Genomic DNA, 22,578 nt, shown 5'->3' with positions numbered 1-22,578 from the left:
GAGCCTGGCGGGCTACAGTGCACGGGGTCACAAGAAGTCTGACACGACTGAGCAGTCAACACTGTTCCATCTGTCACGGTGCCTGCGGGTGTGTCACTTAGCTAATGAATCACAATGAGCATATAATGAGGCTCAAGCTCCACTGGAAGTTGAATCTTCTACCATCTTTGATATAATCAGTTCTGGCCAGATCTTGGTATATCACCAACAGCAATCATTCTTTTAAAGGTTGTGTGACCTTCCCTGGTGTTTTGGTGGTTAAGACGTCACCTTCCAATTCAGGGGTTGAGGGTTCAATCTCTGATGGGGGCACTAAGATCCCACATGCCTTGGGGCCAGGAAACCAAACATAAAACAAACAGAAGCAATGTTCTAACAAACTCAATAAAGACTTTTAAAAAATTAAAAAATAAAGGTTATGCCCTGTCCCCTTCCCCCATTTCGATTTTATATACATATATAATAATACATATAGTCATATAGTTATATGAATATATTACATAAGTATTGATATATTAGGCTTTGCAACTAACTGACAAATCACTTTATGACTTTACTCAATCAAAGGAAAACTAAAGTGCAAGGCAGTGAGTTAATGTGACTGAGTTTTGTCACTTGCTCTGGCAGGAGTAGCTTGTTGGATGTGTGTGTTAACTGATAAATGTATACATCTTTCGGTTTGCATTATTTTGCCCATCAGAGATCATGGTTTTTGGAGGAGAGAAACAAGAGAGCCAATCTCTGAAGTCAATATATTCTTGAGCCTGTGGTGTATCTAAGTTTATTTCTTATTTGTCACAATCACTTTCTAAGTAACCAAGTAACACAAAATACTGTGGGCCCAAGAGAGGACAAAAGCACAGAGCATCCGAGAGTCACTATTTATTTTGTTTGAGTGGTGATAAAAATCAGGTCATTCTCAATCATGGCAACACCGACCTGGGCGTTCTGAGACATATGCTGTGTTCCGTTTGTGTAATTCCTAGAGGCAGTGTTTTCCAAAGCAGAGGAAAGATGGCAAAGAGCTCCTCTACCCAACTGAGCATTATAGCCCAATTAATGTCTACAAACGGTAGGAGAAAAGGAATATCACAACATTCTAGTTTTCCCCCCAGCCTCTCAGTAAGACATTCTTAAAAACCAGCAAATGTCAGCGTGCAGTTTAGCCCTAATCACTGTTCTGCAACGGAGAAAAAAGGAAAGACCATAAAAAAAAAAAATTCTGGACTAGCTGATGGAATATGAGTGAGTGTGAAAGAAAGCTATTGGGAGGAAACCTCACACAGATAAAGAAATAGGTCTTAATTTACAACTCCGGCTGACAGTTTGTTCCAGACTGACTCAACTCTCCAGAACAACCGGTCTCAGCACACCTAAGTGACTCATGCCAAGAGAGCCTTAAGAGGGCTGGGCAACTTGCAAGGGACTGTACACAAGCCCAGATGATGCACATCTGGTCAAAAATTAGGAAGAGAAAGAAATCAACTTCTCAAATCCACAGACAGGTGTTTGGGGCTTCCCAGGAGACCGGCTTAGGAAGGGCAGCAAGGATGATTCTAAATCACTGGTTAGTTACCGAGCAAACATTACTGAGAATTAGGGAAGAACTGGTACAAGTCGGCATGAACCAAACAGGTGACAAGACTATGGGCACTCTCTTGTCCACTTTCTCTTGATAACTGGATCATTTAAAAGACATTTAAATTATTTAGATAACTGCAGAGACATCTTTAACAACGCACCAAGCCACAGGCACAAGGTTGAAATCAATTCGACTCCAATGCTAAATCATAAGGTAGAAATTTACAAGAGAACAGATCCAGAGTGGGGTCGGTAGATATATACGCCTGCCAGAAACAATTACAGTGGGAAGCCAATGGCTATGCGGGGGACTGGGTTCGATCCCTGGAGAAGGGAAAGGTTACCCACTCCAGTATTCTGGCCTGGAGAATTCCATGGACTATATAATCCATATAGTCCATGGGGTGGCAAAGAGTCGGACAGACTGAGCGACTTTCACTTTCACAATGGCTATAACCTCGTCATTTAAGCAGCAGAAAAATTGCCCGATACCCCAAATATACGACAATAACAAGTGAAAATGAGGGGGCCTGTCCCCTGGGCAGGGTTGTCAAGAGAAAAGTGAAAGACCACAGGAGGAATACATGCCATTCTGGAAGCTTCCTGTGCAAAGACAAATCAGTATGTGGGGCCTCCAGTAGCCTCCCGTCGGAGGGGTGCGGGGGTGAGGTGGAGGTGGGGAGTTGGCCACGTAGCCCAGGTGAGGCTATATTTGGGATTCGGATGTGCCCCGCACTGGACACCGGCGGGGGAGACAGAGGGTGTCCCAAAGGTCTGTCTCCCCGGCGTCCAGACGTGACGACCCCCGGGAGTGACCGCAAAGTCGCTCCCCCTAGCCAAGGCACAGCCCCAAGGTGCCGGGGCTCGGCTTTGGGTCCCCGGGCAACACGTGGAGGGGCTGGGCCCGCCCTCGGCCGCGCGGGGGCGCAGGGCGCAGGCGCGCTCCTTCCGGGCTGCGCGGAGGCGGCACGACTCCAGCCCGCCAGGGGTCGCTGTGGGGCAGCCGCGCCGGCCCGCGCTATCTGGGCCGCGGACTGTCGGTCCCTCTTGAGCACGGCCTTGCCGGTTTGGCGGGGTGAAAGGTTGCGAAGATGGCGACGGCCTTGAGCGAGGAGGAGCTGGACAATGAAGACTATTACTCGTTGCTGAACGTGCGCAGGGAGGTGAGGCCTGCGGCGTGCCGCCGTCCGGACCGAGGCTGGACCGGGTCGTTCAGGCGGGGCCGGGCTGGCAGCGACTGCCCCGTTCCCTCCTCGGGCGGCCGGACCCTGGCGGGGAGGCCGCGTGACCCCGGCTGACGTGCGCGATCGCTGGCCGGCCAGACTGTCCCCACTGCCCTGACCCTTGCGCCGGGGGTATCCTAGCTGGCCTCTCCCCCAGCTCTCCGCGGCCGGTGCGCCGCGTGCACTGTGTCCCGGCAAAGCCAGAGGGCCCCGCGCCCCCAGGGGGGAACAGGGTCCCGAGGTGAAGGTGGTGTGGGGAATCCAAGTCCTCCAGGACCAGTTGCCACGCTCGGCTCACACACCGGCCTAGGCCGAGGGGCTGTGTCATCGTCCCGCAGCCGGCAGGATGGGAAACGGAGTCCCAGGCGCCAAGGTCAAAGCCACCAGGGAACCTCCCCATGGGTCTGTCCGGTCCCCAAGTCTTCCACGGGGACATCCCTCCTCTGAAGTGAGTCCAGGCTCAGAGGCACGTGTCTTGTGTCCTCCTTCTCTCTGAGCGGCTTCCAGAAATTGAAGGAAGAGTGTCCTGGACAAAGAGCCTCCATTCGGAGGCCCAGGTTAGGAATAAACTCAGGAATAAGCGAGGAGGAATTGACGCCACCACTTGCGTCCGCGTTTCCAGACGCCAAGTGCTTATACCTCGTTTCCTCACATTTGAAAGATAACACTAGAGAGCCTCACATGGTGTCTGGGACATAGTGGGGACCCAATTAAATTTCCTTTCTTGTTGACAAGTACATTTGAGGTCAGCGTGAAGGGCAGAGAGGCTTCCAAGGTCAGATCATGTTCATGAAGTGAACTCTTTCTCTCTAAACTGCTAGGTAGGGTCTTCTCAGCCCTGCCAGGGGATCTCTTGATTCTGGCTCAGATTTTCCAGTGATCAGAACTAGCCTCCTTTGGCTGTCCTTGGCAAAACTGATGAGGCTGTTTTGTCAGTGAGCTCAGGTCTGTGTGATCTTAATAACAGCTAATGTTCTGTGAGGGCACACTTTGTGCAGGGCCACAGTGCTGAATGGACACTTTGTTTTATGTTATTGCACTTAATTACCGTATTAGCCTTTAAGGTGGGTATTCAGAGAGTTCTTGATTGATATCTGAGGAAACTGAAGCATAGAGAGATTAAGTAACTTGCCCAAAGCCACACCACTAGAAATTGCAAGAGCCTAGATTCAGCCCCGGGCAGTCTGACTCTGAAGCCCCAGTTCTTGACCTCTATGCTGTACTGCCTAGGTTAGCAGTCCTCAGACTCCAGAGCTGCTGGACTTTTTGGGCACTCCACATAGGAATTCCTTAAATGTGTTAGTCACTATTGACTGTGGAAACATCCAGTGAAATATTTTGGTGAATTTCAGATCTTGTTAGGCTGCAATAGGGCCACCTAGAGATTCTTGTAACGAGTCATTGGTGAGGCTTCTTTGGCCTCTATTTCTTTCCCTTTGAATGGAGCTGTCAGGCTAGTTATTTTTTTTCTCCAGTTCTTAGAAGTAAAGTGGTAAATGAAACCAGCTTTTCTGAAATCAGCCTTTCTTACCACTCATTTATAGTTCGCCTGGGGAACGATACTAATACCTGTTCACTGAATCTTGCATACTAAGTCGCTTTAGTCATGTCCGACTCTTTGTAACCCTATGGGCCATAGCCCACCAGGCTCCTCTATCCATGGGATTCTCCAGGCAAGAATACTGGTGTAGGTTGCCATACCCTCCTCCAGGGGATCTTCCCCACCCAGAGATCAATCCCACCTCTTCTACATCTGCGTTGGCAGGTGGGTTCTTTACTACTGGCGCCACCTGGAAAGCCCCTGAATCTTAGGCGGCTGCAAATGATCAAAAAGGTCTAGAGTAGTAAGCTTGGCTGGAGTCCTAGGTAAACATTTGTCAGAGGTATACCTCGAAACTGCCAGAATGTTGGGACTTGTCATTGCTATTAGACTGATGGGTGAAAGTCAAAGAAATATTTCTTTAAAAATTTCACTTCTCCGAAACAGTGAAGGCACCTTCCACATTTATGGCTGTAGGTGAAAGTCCTGTGAAACAAGTGTCTGGCTTAAGTCATTTTGTGTTGCTGCTGTCAACAAACTCAGTATAGAACACCATCGTCTGTGGTATGATTTTCCAGGGTCCCATTAGAAAAGAAGCTCAGAAAGTGATCTCTGGACTTGATTTTAACAAAGATTTTTTTTGTGAAATTAGAAATCAACCTGAAGTTGAAAGACCATGATTTAGCTGAAGAATTAGAGAAAAAAATAGAAGTAATCTTTATCTTACATATGTGGTCAAAAGAAGGTAATAACCCCGTTGATGTTTCAGGTCTACAGCTTGATGGCATTGAAGTGTAACTAGGAGGCAAGGTCCTCTTCCCACCAGCACCCCAGAGCATTTTCAGAAGTCTCATGTTCAGGAGATTCGTGACTTTCTGCCAAGGATCTCAGATGGAAGGAAGCTGAACCGAAACCAGGGAACTCTAATTAATAAAGTTTTAAATTTACAAGCATGATACATGATGATAACAAATGGAGTAATACGGAAATGTCAGAAATCTGCCTAAGAATCTCCTTTGCCTTGTTTTAAACTTTAAAATGTTCCCTCTTTAAATTGTATCCCAGAGAGTGAAGCAGGCAGCTAGATAAAGCTTCAGTGATCTTTAATAATTCTCTTTCTCTAGTGTTCCTAAATTGTCTGTCTGCTGAGTGGAGCAGTTATCTGCCTGCCACACATTGAGGGGAGGGAATAATTTATCATTAACTGGGCATATTTAAACTGGATTTATGCACCATCAGGGGCCTAAACTCTAACTGATCTGAGATTTCTGAGATGATTTTCCAAAATTTATTTGGAAAAAGGATTCCTAAAGAATTAGTGAAATTTTCTTGATGTACATGATTTTTATCGACATTATAATTAATTTATTCCTAAATAATTGAGTATAACTCCTACTTTAACCAGTGTTGTAGTTGAGAGAGTTTCATTTTTATGCATGTCAGTCAGCAATGTTTATAACCTGTTGTAAGATCTCTGGTCCCAATCAGTTTTAAAGGAGCCAATCTCCTTTTCAAGTTGTAGATACTTTTGTAAAAAAAAAACCAGTCATTAAATAAAAAATAAACTTAAGTAGAAATGTCTTTTCTTGTAGCCCACATATGGAGGTCAGTGTCCTGGGATCTTCATCCTTCCAAAATAGCCATGTAACTAGAAGTGCAAAATCATCACCTAAATAGAAAGTTTTCCCAAAGTCCCTGCATTTTCATTCCTTCCCTGGTACAGGGCATCTCATCCTCTCCACAGTTTTTGGTTGTCTGGTTTACTCTGGCTGCAGGTTACAGTCACAGAGTAGGGCCTGAAAAATCTGAGTTTGGACTGCAGACGAAAAGGCTAGAGCAAAAGAGGAAGGTCTACTTGTCACAGCCAGGATTGACCTTGGGGGATAGTCACCCAACCCCCAACCAGGGTAGCAGGGCCATCCGCAGATACTGAATGTAAAAGGGTGGTAAGCCAGGGCACACATAGGTGCCTAAAGCCCTGAGGTGCTTGTCTAACCTGATGGGCAGGTGATTAGTCTTAATAAGGGATGTGAAGGTGGGTCTACAAAGGTTTCCTTTAATTAGTTTTCCATTTGCTGCCTTAGGTTCAAAGTCTGAAAAAAAAAAAACAACAAAGTCTGATAGTCACAACAGTGAACCGGCTTGTGCTGGGCAAGTAGTGTGAGCCTTGGTTGTCCAGAAACCTAATTGAGCCCAGTGGTCACGTTCCTAAGGCTGCCTGCCAGTGAAGAGGAGCATGGTCCTTAAGAGCAGGGCTCTCAGGCCACTAAGGTCCCCCAGGTGACCTTGAACACATCATTCAACCTCAGAGTCTCCTTTACTGATATGCAGCCAGAGCATCCTGTGTTTGAATCCCAGTTTTACCCCCAGGAGGTATGTGCCTCAAGGCAGCTAGTAGTTGAACGTTTTTGCTCTCTGTTTTTTGGGGAGCTTTTCTTGAAATGTAGGTAACAGGTAAAAGTGTATTAATATAAAGTACTCACTCTGATCCAGGATGTTGTATATTGGAGCTGTGAGGCTATATATAAAGTACCTGACGCATAAGTAGGTATTTGATTAATAATGTTTACTGTTGCTACTTCTTGGATTTTGATAAACATGAGGTTTTGCTTGCTTTAAAAAGACATACATGTACATAGACTTTGGTCTGTCTCATCCAGGCTCAGTTTACTATTGTAGTAATAAAAAAAAAAAAATGGTGCTAAGCAGAATTTAGGATTTTAAGCTAAGCATTATGTTCTAAATTCCCAAAACTTTCTTCTTCTGTTCAAATTACTGAGCTTATTCTCTTCAGAAGACAGTTATCTGCGAACTCTTCCTGCAAGATCATGCATTTGACTTGGGTAGCAGGAGGAGTGGTTCCCAGCAGCTGGGCTAAGCTTGGGAGTGGGGTGCAGAGCCATGGGGTGGTCTAAAGAGACGGCGTCTGGGTTAGAAGCAGAGAGGGACCCACAGATCAAGTTGTTGTGAGCAGTCGTCTTTGAAGGAACCAGGCAGAGAGGGCAGGGCCTGGCAGAGGCAGAGGTTCTGCTCCAGCGACAGCATGACAGCACTGGCAGTCAGGAAGGTGACTGGTGGAGCTTTTAGGGGTCTTCCTGAGGGTGAGGAGGGGGCCATTAGGGTACCCCTCTAGTTCCAGTGTCACCTTATACTGTGATTAGCAAACACCATGAGGCTGAATTTTGAAATTGTTTTCTTTAATGAACCTTAAGCTAGTTACTACCTTTCTACTTTGGGCATTTCAAACAATTAGGTCTTGAAATTTTAATGTTCTAATTCTACATTATTGACCAAACTACCTCTTTTTTTTTCTTTCATTTTTTTCTTAAAGGGAATTCAATTGTAAGCTTTTCTGTTTGCTGTGAGTTCAGTGAAATAATGGAGAAGAAACGATGGGACACACAAGCCACGTGTTTCGCTTGGCTACGGAATTTTAGTGTTTACTTTTTTTAAACTTTCATTTTAATTTCACTCATGTATTTTATTTACACCCTACCATGTTCAAAGAGAGGATTTAAGACAACTAACAGATGAGAAGACAAAATAGCATAAATGTTTAAAAGGGGGCACCCTCCAAAAAAAAAAAAATGAAAGACCACTGGGGATGTTACTGCTTTAGTGGCCCCTGCGTTGTATGGATCACGCTCCTTTGCAGAAGCTCTTGTGGTCTGATGGCTGCAACCTGCTTGGCTCTTGGGCTTTTGGAACCATTTCTGCCTGCAGTGAGTGCACAGTGTTCCCACCCGGGTTTGCTGCGGCCAGAACATTCCTCAGTAGTAAAATGCCAACAGACATCCAACCACAAGAATCATGTGGGCATCGAGTGGGCAAGATGTAGCAGATGGGCTCAGACCACAGAAAGTATAAGGTCAAGCGTGTGGGGGAAAAGAAGCTGAACCCTTCATGCGAGAGAGGATCTGAACCATGAGTTTTGACCCAGGAAGGAACTTGAGCTCATTGCCCTGCGATGCTGGCCTTTTTATTTACACTTGTGTCTCAAAGGCGCAAAATAAACATACAGACATAACCAGGCAGAGAAATGAAGACAGAGTTGTACAATGGTAGGAAAGTTTCTCCTAAGCCCTTGGAATGACCTTTAATCAAAAATCAGAATTTCTGCTCCTTTGGCCTGGTTCTCAAGTGCCGATGTCAGAAGGGGATTTGTCCTGGAGGATGGGAACCCCCTCAGCCCCACAAACCTTAAAGGTGAAAAAAGGCCCTGCCTTTCCACCCACCCCCAGTAGTTAGACTTCCTGTTCTTATCAATTCCCTAGTCCTGTTTTTGAAGTTACAATGCCATCTTGGGGGTAAATTGTAGGTTTTTTCCCTTCTGTGTTAAGGAGAACCTATGTAAGTTTTCTAAGGTTATTCCTAATTGTAGAAACTTGGGATTGTTTGATTAACCTCCTGTTTAGCCTTTCTGATGCATTCATGATTTGATTTTTTCTCTCTGAAGCCCACCTTCTCAACATGAAAGGTCCTAAATAAAGTGGTGGTAGGAAGCCAACTTCCAATCATGAGAAATAGAATGTGTGCATCTGACCTCCATGCTCAGCAAAGGTGGGCTTTAGGGAGGGACAGCTGGGATCACTCACCTTCTTACCTGGCACCTGTGAGGGTGTTGATGATTATTTGAAGAGGCCAAAGGTGAAGATGGAGTTTCAGAAGAGGTCAGTGGCTTAAAGAGCAAAGCCTTTGAAGTCAAGTCCAAGTTTGACTTTCTAGCCACCTGGGCTAATAAGTTCCTTAACCTCTCTGAACCTGTTTCTTCATCCATAAAATCCAGATGATAATTTTACTGTCATAGTGCTGTTGGGAGAATTAATCGAGAATGCATGTAAGTGCTTAGCATAGTAATGGGCACATTATTATGTAAAGTAAATGCCAGTATATTTTTATTAGTATCATGAGCGTAAAAGTTAATAAGGAGTGCTCTCACTGATTTGTAGGAGCTCTTCACAGAATTCGGATGAGTCCTTTGACAGGTTAGTATAAACGTCCCGTCTCTGTAGTTTGCCTCTCCTTCTTGTAAATGTCTGTCAACCAAAGTTTGGTTTGAGCCAGGCTACACATGAATTCTAATTTCTAGCCAGCTTTTGGGTCAGGGATACATAATCAGGTACATTTCTCCATCTCAGACAAGTCACTTAGTTAACCTTTTAGATATTCACTGTTTTTATCTGAAATATGGGGGTTCTAATGGTCTCCAGGCATTGTATGAGTATTCAAATGTTAAAGGAGGAAACCCTGGCGATAGCGCTTTGTTAGCTTTGCTCTGACTCTGCGTCTCCGCCTCCTGGCCATTACGGTTACATGTTCAGATCACTGCCTCCTGTGCCTGGCTGCCTCCCAGTTCCATGCTCACCTGTGCATCCCAGTGAAAAGCCTCGATGCTCTTTTATTTTCTTCTCTGAGTAGTAGTGAGTCCCTTCTCAGGTGCCCCACAGAAACTCAGTCCATGAATCCTCTCCACTCCAGCTAACTTTGACCCCCTCATTTTTATTTTCTTCAGGTCTCTCTGTTTTCACCTTTTGTCAGTTTCAGTAAAGCTGTACCAGTTAATACTAACACACAATACTGACCACGTTTCTCTAGCCAGAAATCTTTTGTCATGTCCTATTTTTTATTGGATAAAGGTCAAGTTCTTGGCTCTGTTTTTAAAGCCCCTCATGAATTAGATGTTTTCTGTATTTTCTGCCTACTCTGTGCTGATGTTCTGTTTTCTTCCACTGCAGAGCAGGCTCCGTGTGGGGTCAGGCACTGTGGTTGCCTGCTCATCACTGGGCTCCTAGCACCGTGTGGGCACAGGACACATACCTGTCAGATGTTTGCCAAGTGAATGAGCAGGCGGGTGGACGTCCGTGTTCATTTCTTGCCTACTTCCTGCCTTTTTCTTTGCCTTTAATATGGCCAATTTATCAGTGTTCTGTCTCTGTTTCCTCGGGGCACTCTTTTCCCGTGAAATGCCCCAGCCTGTTGTCAATACTGAAACAAATTCAGTCTACTTTTTGCATTATCATTTCAACCCTACTGGCTCCATGAAGTTTTCTTTCCATTCTGACAGCCCTGAACTTAGGTCTTTTTTTTTTTTTTTTTAATGTGGACCATTTTTAAAGTCTTTATTGAATTTGTTACAATATCGTTTCTGTTTTAATGTTTTTGGGGGTGAAGCATGTGGGAACTTACCTCCCTGACCAGAGATCAAACCTGCACCCCCTGCATTGGAAGGTGGTCTTAACCACTGGACAATCAGGGAAGTCCCATGTCTTCATTATTGTTTAGTTAAATCCATGTGTGGGGAGTTTTAGGGAATAGACATGCACACTTAGTTTATAATCCCTTTGAGGGCAGGGATGCTGTATTTCTTCTGTATCTCTTGTGGTACTTAGAGCAGAGTTGACATTCAGTTAACGTGGTGATTTGAAATGACAAAATATTTGCTGATGCCATACTCACCTTGTCCAGGTGCATTTTACTTTGTGGGATACCTGTATTGAGGAACATGTTGCAGTTTTGGTGACAGGTCATCCTAGAGGAATGTATTGGAAGCAGTCTGACAATTTTCAGTTTGGTAAATCTAAACTTTATCTTAGGAAAATTGCTTAAAGTCAGGGAGCAGAGGATGACAGCAAATTCATCAGCTGGGGCCCCGGTTTAAGCCAAGACCTGTGGAGACTCAGTTCAAGACTGGATGCCGTGTGAGAAGAGGAAGGAACGCCTTTCCCCACAGGGCTTGTCCTTTTTCATCCAGCAGATATTGATCATCTTTCTCTTATGTTTCTTTATTGCGATGAGAAAAGGTTACGTATTTATCATCTTTTGTACTAGCACCAGTAATGGTATTTGTAGAAAGCTTCAAATGGATTAGATTTATTTTTGTACAGTTCTTTTTCCTTCTGTCAGTTAAATAGAGCTGAATTTTTACAATAGGCATTGGTTAGTTTCTCTTGAAATCCTGTTCTATTTGAAATGCTAGTACAGTCTGTAGCACACTTGAGGGTGAGTCCACATACTTAGTAGTGTTCCGTCACTCAGTTGTGTTCGACTTTACCCTCAAAGCCCATCTGTCCATAGGGTTTTTCCAGGCAAGAATACTGGAGTGGGTTGCCGTGCTCTCCTCCAGGGGATCTTCCCGACCCAGGGATCAAACCCACGTCTCCTGTGTCTCCTGCATTGGCAGGCAGGTTCTTTACCACTGAGCCACCTGGGAAGCCCCACATACATTGTCGGGCTCTATTATTGTTTGTGGATGAAGCCCCATGTGCAGGAACTTATTTCCAGAGCCTCCAAAGATTTCCCCATAAGTAAACGAGAAGAGTAGAAGGCTGCTGAGCAGGGAAGGGGTCATCAGAAGAGGGTGGGGCCGTGTGGAGAGCAGCTTTTGGTCTTCTGAAGCTTCAGACTGTGCGGGAACCTTCACGCAAGCTAGTCTCTTGGTGTGATCAGCACCTACTCAACGACACCATGTGCTCTCTAGCGCCCTTTCTCTTCCTGAAGCGGCTTTGGCTCAGCACAAAGTACCCATGCTGTCTTGCTGTTAATTAGCTCTGAAATCGGCCTTTTCCTTTAAATTCTGTGAGCACCAAGTATCATAAAAAATTACAGCCTTTTATTAGCTGATGCAGTTTATTTCGATCAGATTGTCGTGGAGCATATGGGCAGTCATGAATCTCCAATTGCGGTAATTAGGCAGACTTCCCACAACCCAAAAGAACATAGTTTGTGGAGGTTTTGTTGCTGAGATACAGTAATATAGATATAGCCTGGAAGTTTGAGCTTGAAATTTATAGACTTCAGCAATAAAAAGCCTGGTAGCTTTACTTTTTTAAATTTGTACTTGTTTATTTACGGATCTTCGTTGCTGTGCAGGCTTTCTCTAGTTGTGACAAGCGGCGGGTTACTCTCTAGTGGTGTACAGGCTTCTCATTGCAGTGGTTTCTCTTGTTGAGCACAGGCTCTAGAATGCCCAGGCTCAGTAGTTGTGGCTCACAGGCTCAGTCATTCCGAGGCATGTGGAACCTTCCTGGACCAGGGATTGAACCTGTGTCCCCTGCATTGGCAGGCAGATTCTTAACCACTGGACCACCAGGGAAGTCCAGCTTTACTTTTCTTAAAGTGAAGGTATGAGGTATCACTAAGTTGTTGCTTGTATACTCTATCGGGTCTTCAAAGTATTGAATGAAATATTGTACTAGTTAGATGTGCTATACACCAAACATTATTGGCTCTTAACTAGCGAGGGGCTGCACTTCCTAGTGCTCTGGTGGTTGAGTGCGGTCACATGACCAGCTGTAGCCAATGACGTGAATGGAAGTGATGTGTGTTCCCCTCCGGCTGGGGCACTTAAAGGGCAGGTGACCCGGAGTCTCCTGCTCTTCCCTCTGCCTCCACGATCAGCACTGGTTCCAAAGGGTCTGTTTTGTCCACCTGGGACCAGAGGACATTGCCGAGCAGAGAACTAGCTGGCCCAAGATGGACATGTAGTGTGAGGGAGAGATAAACTTCTGGAATCTGGGGGTGGTTGTCACTGCGGTATCACCAACCCAGCAGTTCTCAAACTTTTTAATGTCGGGGCCTGTTTACATTCTTAAATTATTGAGGGCCCCAAAGAGCTTTTGTTTATGTGGGTTATAGCTATCAATATTTAACAATAAGACACAAAATGTACTTCTTATATTTCAGTATAAGCATGAGAAAAACTTAGGGATTTCAAAATAACTATGTATTGGACAATAATGAGTTTGCAGGCAGAACGAAAGATAGTACACTGAGAATCAATTGAGGTAATCTCTGAAAACTCTTGTGTTTATAGCATAAAGCTACCACCTTAGAAGCTTCTAGAAAACAAGAAAGTATACAAGTACGCATTTCACTAACCATCAGAACTCATGTTACCTCAGGAAAATCCTGCTTATTGAGAAAAAGGAGAAGGGGGCAACAGAGGATGAGACAGTTGGATGGCATCACTGATTCAATGGACATGAACTTGAGGAAATGGCGGGAGATGGTGAGGGACAGGGGAGCCTGGTGCGCTGCAGTCCATGAGGTCACGAAAAGTCAGATACGACTTGGCAACTGAATAGCAATGCTTGTGAGAGGATGAGGAAAAGGCAGATAACACCTGAGTATTATTATGAAAATAGTTTTGACCTGTGGACCCCCTGGAAGGGTTTCAGGAACTCCCAGGGGCCCCACACCACACTTTGGAACCACTGACGTAGTCTGTCTGACAGATAGCCATACTGATGTCCCCACATGCTGTAGCTGACTTTGCTAATTGAAGATAGGAAATAAAAGCAGAATGACCGGATGCTCTTTGACTGTGTGCTGTCGCTTTGAATGCAGAGATGGTCTCCGTCAACTAGAAATTAAATAAAGTGAAGATGGAGCAGTGTCTTCCATGGCTTAATTATCTAAGGGAAGCAAATACAGTAAAATTGTTATCAGGAGACTTTTCTAAGCATGATACCACAGCAGAAATCAGAAAAGAGCATGGATAGGTTTGATTTTGCAAAAATGAGATACATCTCTAAAACCTTTAAAAAATTATAAGCTCATTCAAAGACTTAAAAGGAGTCTATATTTGATACAAATTCACATTTCCAACATATATAAGGAACTCTTGGCTTCAAAAGGAAAAAAAAAATGAATACCCCAATAGGGAAACAATACAAAGGAAACAAGTAGAAGAAATCTGAAATGCAAATAAATGATTGGAAGAATTTTCACCCTCACTTGTAAATTAACAAATGCAGGTTAAAACAAGCCTGTTTTTTGTTTGTTGTTTTGCTTTTTCTCTACCAGATTGACAAAGATTTTTTTTTTTTCCTTTTTAATGATAGTATTCAGCTCTGACAGATGAAAATCTGTTAGCCCACCCAGCCAGACAGGAGGATTATTCCCTGGAGAAATTGAGCCAGAAAGACTCTGGAGCTTAGACATAGACAGTAGAGGGTGAGAGTGGTTCCCTAACAAAAGCAGGGAGACATAAGTGTTTGCACCCTGCATGATGAGGCTTCTAGCGTTTTCCCCTTTATTCCTGGGCTCTTCCCTGAAGGAACTAGCCTATAAAGAGAAAAGACTGCCAAATGAAACTTTTAGGTTCCCTCCCAGCCATTTCAGAAAGAAGCTCATCAGATGACAAGACCTGTTCACACATACAGAGCTTCCAAATAGCCTATTAGTGTCTTACTATGAAGTGTAAATCAACTGTCAAAGAACATCAGATGTTTGAGGAAAGCCTCCAGAGGAATTCTGAGAGATCATGCCAACAGCAAGGAGAAACTAGAAGGAAGCAGACAATGCAAAGAGTTTGGGAACTAGATTGCCTTCAGATAGATAAGATACTGCATGTAAGAAATAACAGCAAGGTGATTCATCAAAAAGAAATACTATGTAAAAAAAGAAGGAGTTCTTGGAACTTAAAAAGAAGATAACAAAAAACTGGAAGTTAAAGATGAGGAAGCGTCCACAAAAGTAAATTTTAAAAATTAGAAGATCAAATTTTTTAGGCATTAAATAAAGTAAAATGAAGGGAAGGCATTATTAAACAGTTAATATGAGAAAATTTTCTCAAAAGATGTGAGAATACAGGTAAAAATGGCCAACCAGATAACTAGCATAGTGGATTGGGGAGTAAAAGACCCCCCTACTAAAGGAAATCATAGGTTAAAGTTTCCAAACCAGGTTGCAAAAGATTGGATTGTTTCCAACTTTTTAACTTGTAAGATACACATAAAATTTTGTGCAAATTTTTTCTTAGTCATTTTTAAGTATACAATTCTGCAGTGTTAAATGCTTACATATTGCTATGCATCTGCCACCATTTATTTCTCATACACTCTTCATTTTGTAGAACTCAAACTCTATCCCTATTAAACAGTAACTCCTTACCTCCCTTTCCACCAGCCTCTGGCTGCCACCATTCTACTTTATGTCTATGATTTTGACTACTTCTAGGTACCTTACATAAGTAAACGTGTATAGTATTTCTCTTTCTGTGACTCATTTATTTCATTTAGCATAATGTTCTCAAGGTTCATCCTTGTTGCAGCACATCAGGATTTCCTGCCTTTTTAAGACTGAATAATATTCCATTGTCTTTATATGCCACATTTTGCATATCAGTTTATCTGTTGATGGGCACTTGGGCTGCGTCCATGTTTTAGCTGTTGTGAATAATGCTGCTCTGAATATGAGTGTACAAATATCTGTTCAAAACCCTGCTTTCAGTTCTTTTGGGTATTTACCCAGAAGTGGAATTTCTGGATTGTATGGTAAATCTGCTTTTAATTTTTTTTGAGGAACTGCCATACTATTTCCCATAAAAGCTCTACCATTTTACATTCTCCCTAGCAGTGCACATGGGTTCCAGTTTCTCTGCATCTTTGCCAACACTTATTTTTTTTCTGTTTTTGTTTTGAACAGTAGCCAGCCTAATGGGTATGGAGTGATGTCTCATTGTGGCTTTGACTTGTTTTTCCCTAGTGGTTAGTGATATTGAGCATCTTTTCGTATGCTTTTAGCCATTAATATATCTTCTTTGATGTATTAAGTCCTTTGCCATATTTGAATCAGATTATTTTTGTTGAGTTTTAGGAATTCTTTATATATGCTAGTTATTAATCTCTCATCATATATACTAACTGCAACTATTTTCCCGCATTCTTCATGTTGTTTTTCTACTTTCTTGATAGTATTCTTTGATTCATGAAAGTTCTTAATTTTGTTGAAGTCCAGTTTATCTCTCTTTCCTTTCTTTTGTTGCCTGTATCTTTGATGTTACATTCGAGAAATTGTTACCAAATCCAATGCCTTGAAGCTTTTGGTCTGTTTTCTTCTAGGAGTTTTAATGTTTCAGCTCTACCTTTAAATCTTTAATCAAGTTTGGGTGGATTAGCCAAAATTGCAGGATACAAAGTCAACATACAAAAATCAGTTGCATTAATTTTTGTATATGGTGTTAGGTAATGGTCTTTACTCTTTTCATGTGGATATTCTGTTATCCTGGTACCATTTGTTGAAAAGCCTACCCCTTCCCTGTTGAGTAGTCTTGGCACACTTGTCAAAAATAATTTGACCATTTGTTTGAGGGTTTACTTCTGGGCTCTCTGTTCTATTCTGTTGGTCTATATGTCTGTCTTTATGCCAGTATTGATCTGTTTTGGTAACTGTAGCTTTGTTGTAAATTTTGAAATAGGGAAGTATGAGTCCTCCATCTTTGTCCTTTTTCAAGATTGCTTTGGCTTTTGGGATCCCTTGAGATTCATGTGGATCTTAGAGTGGACTTTTCTATTTCTGTAAAAAAATGTCATTGGGATTTTAATAGGGATTGCATTGATTTTGTTAGTTGCTTTGCATATTATTGACATTTTAGTAATATTGTTTTCCAATCCAAAGTTTTCCAAAGACACTTGACATAAAGTATCTTTTTCATTTATTTGTCATTTTAATTTCTTGTAAGCCTTTTTTACCTCCCTGGTTAATTCTTAAGTTTTGTTTGTTTGTTTGTTTTTGATGCTATTGTAAATGGACCTGTTTTCTTCATTTCCTTTTCAGATGGTTTATTGTTCATGTATAGAAATGCAGCTAATTTTTGTGTGTTGACTTTTGTAGCTTGCAATTTTGCTGAACTCATTTGTTCTAACAAGGTTTTTGTGTATGTGGAATTTTTACGGAGTTTTCTATATATGATTGTATCATCTGTAAACAGATAATTTTACTTCTTCCTTTCCAATTTGGATATTTTTTATTTCTTTTTCTTACCTAATTGCTCTGGCTAGGACCTGCAGTAAGTACTATGTTGAATAGAAGTGCTAAGAACAGACATTTTCCCCTTGTTCCTGATCTCAGGGGAAAAACTTTCAGTCTTTCACCATTGAATATGAATGTTAGCTTTGAGTTTGTCTTCCTCAGTTTGTAAGACCTCTTTATGGCTTTTTGTTTCTTTTACCTTCTGTTGCTAGTTTGCTGAGTGTTTTTATCACAAGAGGGTATTGAGTTTTGTCAATGCTTTTTCTGCATCAATTGAGATGATCATATGGGGTTTCTTTGAATATGGTGTATTGTATTGATCAGTTTTCATACATGGAACTGTCGTTTCATTCTCAGAATTAATCTGGCTTGGTTGTAATGTTTGTCCTTTTAATATGCTGCTGAACTCTCCTGGTATACTGTTGAGGATTTTTACATCACTGTTCATAAATGATTCTGGTCTGTAGGTTTTTTTCTATTTTGTGGGATCTTTATTTGTCTTTGGCATCAGGGTAATAGTGGCCTCATAGGATGAGTTTGGAAGTGTCCCCTCCTCGTCAATATTTTGGAATAGTTTGAAGATTGCTATTAGTTCTTTAAATGTCTGGAAGAATTCACCAGTGAATCTGTCAGGTCTGGGGCATTTCTTTGTCGAGAGGTTTTGATTACTAATTCAATCTCCTTGGCTTCCCTTGTAGCTCAGCTGGTAAAGAATCTGCCTGCAATGCGGGAGATCTGGGTTCTATCCCTTTGTTGGGAAGATGCCCTGGAGAAGGGAAAAGCTACCCACTCGAGTATTCTGGCCTGGAGAATTCCATGGACATGACTGAGCGACTTTCACTTTCACATTCAATCTCTTTACTAGCTATGGGTCTATGCAGATTTTCTACTTCTTCATGATTTGATCTTGGTAGGTTTTGTATTTCTAGTAATTTGTCCATTTCATCTGTTTTCATTTTTTTTTTGGTGTACAGTTATTCATAGTGCTCTCTTATGAACTATTTTCTGTTTCTATAGAATGAATAGTAATAGCTCCACTTTCATTTCATAGTCATTGGAGTCTTCTCTCTTTTTTGCCTTAGTCAGTCTAGCCAGAGGTTTGTCGATTTTTGTAATCTTTCTGAAGAACCAACTTTCATTTTATTTCTATTGCTTATCCATTCTCTATTTCATTTATACCTGCTCTAATCTTTATGATTTCCTTCTGCTGTTTTTGATTTTAGCTTTTCTTTTTCTCTCTTTTTTTCCTTTTATTTTTTTAATTTATTTTTATTAGAGTATAGTTGATTTTGTTGTTTGTTTAGTTGTTGAGTTGTGTCTGACTCCTTTGCATCCCCACAGACTGTAGCCTGCCAGGCTCCTCTCTCAATGGATTTTCCAGGCAAGAATATTGGAGTGGGTTACCATTTCCTTCTCCGGGGGATCCTCCTTACCCAGGGATAGACCCCACATCTCCTGCAAGTCTCCTGCATTGCAGGCAGATTCTTTACCGCTGAGCCATCGGGGAAGCCCATAGTTGATTTACAATGCTGTGTTCGTTTCTACTGTACGGCTAAGTGGATCAGTCATACGTATGCACGTATTCACTCTTTTTTTAGATTCTCTCCCCATATAGGTCATTATAGAGTATTGAATAGGTTCTTTTTTGCTGTTTTACATATAGACGTGTGTATATTAATGGTAGAAAGTGAAGAGGAACTAAAGAGCCTCTTGATGAGGGTGAAAGAGGAGAGTAAAAAAGCTGGCTTGAAACTCCACATTCAAAAAACAAAGATCATGGTGTCTGATTCCCATCATTTCATGGCAAGTAGAAGGGGGAAAAGTGGAAGCAGTGACCAATTTTATTTTCTCGGGCTCTAAAATCACTGTGAATGCCAACTGCAGTCATGAAATTAAACGAAACTTGGTCCTTGGAAGGAAAACTATGACAAACCTAGACAGCATATTAAAAAGCAGAACATTACTTTGCTGACGAAGGTCCATGTAGTCAAAGCTATGATTTTTCCGGTAGTCATGTATGGATGTGAAAGTTGGACCATAAAGAAGGCTGAGTGCTGAAGGCTTGATGCCTTCAAACTGTGGTGTTTGAGAAGACTCTTGAGAGTCCTTTGGACAGCAGGGAGATCAAACCTTCAATCCTAAAGAAAATCAACTCTGAATATTCACTGGAAGACTGATGCTGAAACTGAAGTTTATAGTTACTCTATCTTCTTGCTGCACAGAAGCTTTTTTTATTATTGGATGTCTTTCTTTGTGTCTTATAACCTTTTCTGATTTCATGTCTGTATTGTCTGGTATTAATAATAGTCTTGCTCTCTTTTGATTACTAGAGTGGTTGCAAGGAATGTCTGTTTCCATCCTTTTACTTTCTACCTGTTTGTTTTGGCTCTCAGTTGAGTCTCTTGTTGGTAGTATACAGGTGGTCATGTGTTTTTATCCATTCTGCCGGTCTTTGTCTTTGACTAGAGAATTTAATCTATTGACCTTTAAAGAAATTACTCATAAGAAGGAATATTTCTGCCACTTGTTTCCTGTGCACTGTTTTGGTTGTTTTGGGTTTTTTTTTTGTCTCAGGTCCCACATTACTATCATTTGTGTTAAAGCTGATTTTTTGTAGTGAAATGTTTTAATTCACCTCTCATTTCTTTTCATGTATATGCTATAACTGTTTCCTTTGTGGTTACATTTAACTCCTTAGATTACATTTAACATCCTAAAGTTGTAACACTCTAATTTGAACTTATTCCAGTTTAACTTGAATAATGTACCACAACTTTTATTTTGCAACTCTGTCCTACCACTTTCAGTTATTGATGTCATAAAATTACATTTTTACATATTATGTGTCTAAAAAATAAACTAGTGATTATTTTTTAGAATGCATTAGTTTCTTAAATTATGTAGAAACAAAACATGAAGTTATAAGCTGGAGTTCCTTTTAATCTTTTTTTTTAATGTATTAGTGTCTGAAATCATTGAGAAAACAAGATGTGGAGTTACAAATTGTTTTTGTAATAATACTAGCTTTTATAATTGCCCATGTATTTCCTTTTCTGAGATCTTAATTTCTTCATATGTCTTTGAGTTACTGTCGTGTCCTTTCATTTCACCAGGCAGGTTCCAGTATCTCACATTAAAGGTCAAGGTTCATTTTTCCACATGTGAATGTTCCTTTCTTCTATCATCATTTATTGAAAAACTATCTTTTCCGCATTGCATTACCTTATATTGTACACCTGACCATATATATGGGGGTCTATTTGTGGACTCACTTCTGGTCCACTGATTTATGTATATCTGTTCTTTTACCGGTAACACGCTGTCTTGATTACCAGAGCAGTCTTAAAGTCCAGTATTGTGAGTCCTCCAGTTCCTCCTCAAAGTTATTTTGGTTAGTAAAATAACTGGAAAGTAAAATTTCTTCTTGCTCCATATTGTTTTTCCATATAAATTTTAGAATTGTCTTGTCAGTTTCTACCCAAAAAAAAGCCTACTGGAATTCTTATTGGATTGCATTGAATCTGTAGGCTGCTTTGGGGAAATTTGACATCTGAATAATACTGAATCTTCTGATACATGAAGGTAGCTTATCATGCCATTATTTGTAGTCTTTCATTTCTGTCAGCAGTGCATTGTAGCTTTCAGAGTATGGGTCTTGTAGTTGTTCAGTTTATACCTAAGTAGTGAATGTTTGTCAGTGATACCAAGTTTCAGTTTTTAATCTATAGAAATAAATTGATGTTTATTGATCCTGTATCCCATGACCTTGCTAAAAAATCACTTAGTAGGTTTTCTGATAGACATGATTTTCTGCATAGATGACAACTGTGTAGAGACATTTTAGCTTTTTAATATGTTTGTCTTGAATTTCTTTTTTGTGCTTTATTGCATTTTTGTATTGTACAGCATCTAATCCAACAGTTTTAACAGACCACTAAACTCTACAGGTCTCTAGGGATCTTTTCACTGTGAATTTTATGATATATAAAGATTGAATTTATATTAAATTTACTTTCCATTAAAATTATAACTAGATGATTGAGATGATGAAACTTTTCAGACTTACAGCATGATACATCACTTAATTTTATATACAATTTTAGGAATAAGTACATAATTTGAGGTATCATTTTTAATGTTATCACATATTTTGAAATGATATCAGCATTTTTATTTTATTCATTTTTTGGTCATGCCAAGTGGCATGTGTCATCTTAGTTCTCCAATTAGAGGTTGAACCCATGCCCCCTGTGTTGGAAGCACAGAGTCTTAACCACTGGACCACCAGGGAAGTTCTGATATCAGTGTTTTTATGATAGTGAAAGAGTTTATCATTTATGAAATATCGAACCAGTGACCTTAGCTATTCAGTTATGATAAAAGGCTCAATCTAACCTTTTATTGAATGTGATATTTATTAAAAATGAAACTTCTTGTTTCTATTACTTAATCAATAGCACGTTAAGCCATTTATTACTTTGACTAAAGAAGGTATTGCAAACTAGGTACTCTACTCCCTTGTCTTCTGGTTTACTTTTTACAGTGAGGAAATAGCAGTCTAACCTAAAGTCAGTCAAATATATCTAATCCTGCACTTGTAATTTTTATGAGATGCTGGAAAGAACAATTAAAATTTGCAGAAAGAGACTAATTCATCATGGCTCCTCAGGAAGGAACAAGCCCCTTTTACATCATCACATAAGTAAACCTATCTGGAGAAGACATTGAATTTGCCACTGGTTAGCTATTCTTTATTTACTTAAAACATTGGAGCTTGGTGCAGGTGGCATCTTGGTAAGTGTGGCAAGGAATGTGATGTATAATTAATTGACATAAGTATAAAAAGAGGCCTATGGTGGGAAAAAGAAAGGGGAACTGCAGAGATGGGAGCATTGAGGCCCCTCTCTTCCATGGAGTGTTGTTTTGTTTTGGGCCACACTGCAGGCAGGGCATGCAGGATCTTAGTTCCTTGACCAGGGATCAAACCCAGGCCCCCTGCAGTGGAAGCCCAGAGTCTTATCCACCAGACCACCAGGGAAGTCCCTGGAGTCTTGTGTTCTTATTGAAATAGAACATATGCATAGAAGAGTCCACATCATGGGCATGCAGCTTAGTAAATTTTCACAAACATGGGCCACTTCATGAATGAATACTCCTGTCATCCTCACACAAGGGCTATTAATATCCCAGTTTCTATATTCCTGCTGCCAAAAGGGTATCACAGCTGAATTGTGGCAGTAATGACAGCTATAGTGATTAAATTCTTCTCATGTGCAAGGCACTGTTAAAAGCTTGTACATGTACTATTTACTCCTCAAAATAAGTGTGAGAGGTACTGTTGCCTACAGTGTGAAGAAAAGGTTTTAGAAGAGCTGTAGAGAATAGGTTGTTGCCGTGGGCCATAAGAAGCACTGTGTGGTCACTGTCTCATTTTATTCCCACACCATCCCTGAGCATGGTTTCATCTGCTCTAGCAGATGA

The 22,578-nt window shown here is 41.3% G+C and overlaps 1 protein-coding gene across 1 annotated transcript in view; it reads left to right on the top strand.

The window, feature by feature from the left end:
* Positions 1-2,602: 2,602 nt before the first annotated feature.
* DNAJC11 (DnaJ heat shock protein family (Hsp40) member C11) overlaps positions 2,603-22,578 on the top strand; it is a 62,351-nt gene continuing 42,375 nt past the window's right edge. Inside the window, exon 1 of the mRNA XM_043485108.1 lies at positions 2,603-2,744. Within this exon, the coding sequence (XP_043341043.1) occupies positions 2,673-2,744 (72 nt within the window). The 5' untranslated portion in view covers positions 2,603-2,672. The remainder of the gene's footprint in view (positions 2,745-22,578) is intronic.

This window comes from Cervus canadensis, chromosome 13 (genome assembly GCF_019320065.1).
Source record: "Cervus canadensis isolate Bull #8, Minnesota chromosome 13, ASM1932006v1, whole genome shotgun sequence".
Classification (NCBI taxonomy): domain Eukaryota; kingdom Metazoa; phylum Chordata; class Mammalia; order Artiodactyla; family Cervidae; genus Cervus; species Cervus canadensis.
The sequence above is the reverse complement of the archived record's forward strand: the minus strand, read 5'-3'. Positions and strand labels throughout refer to the sequence as shown.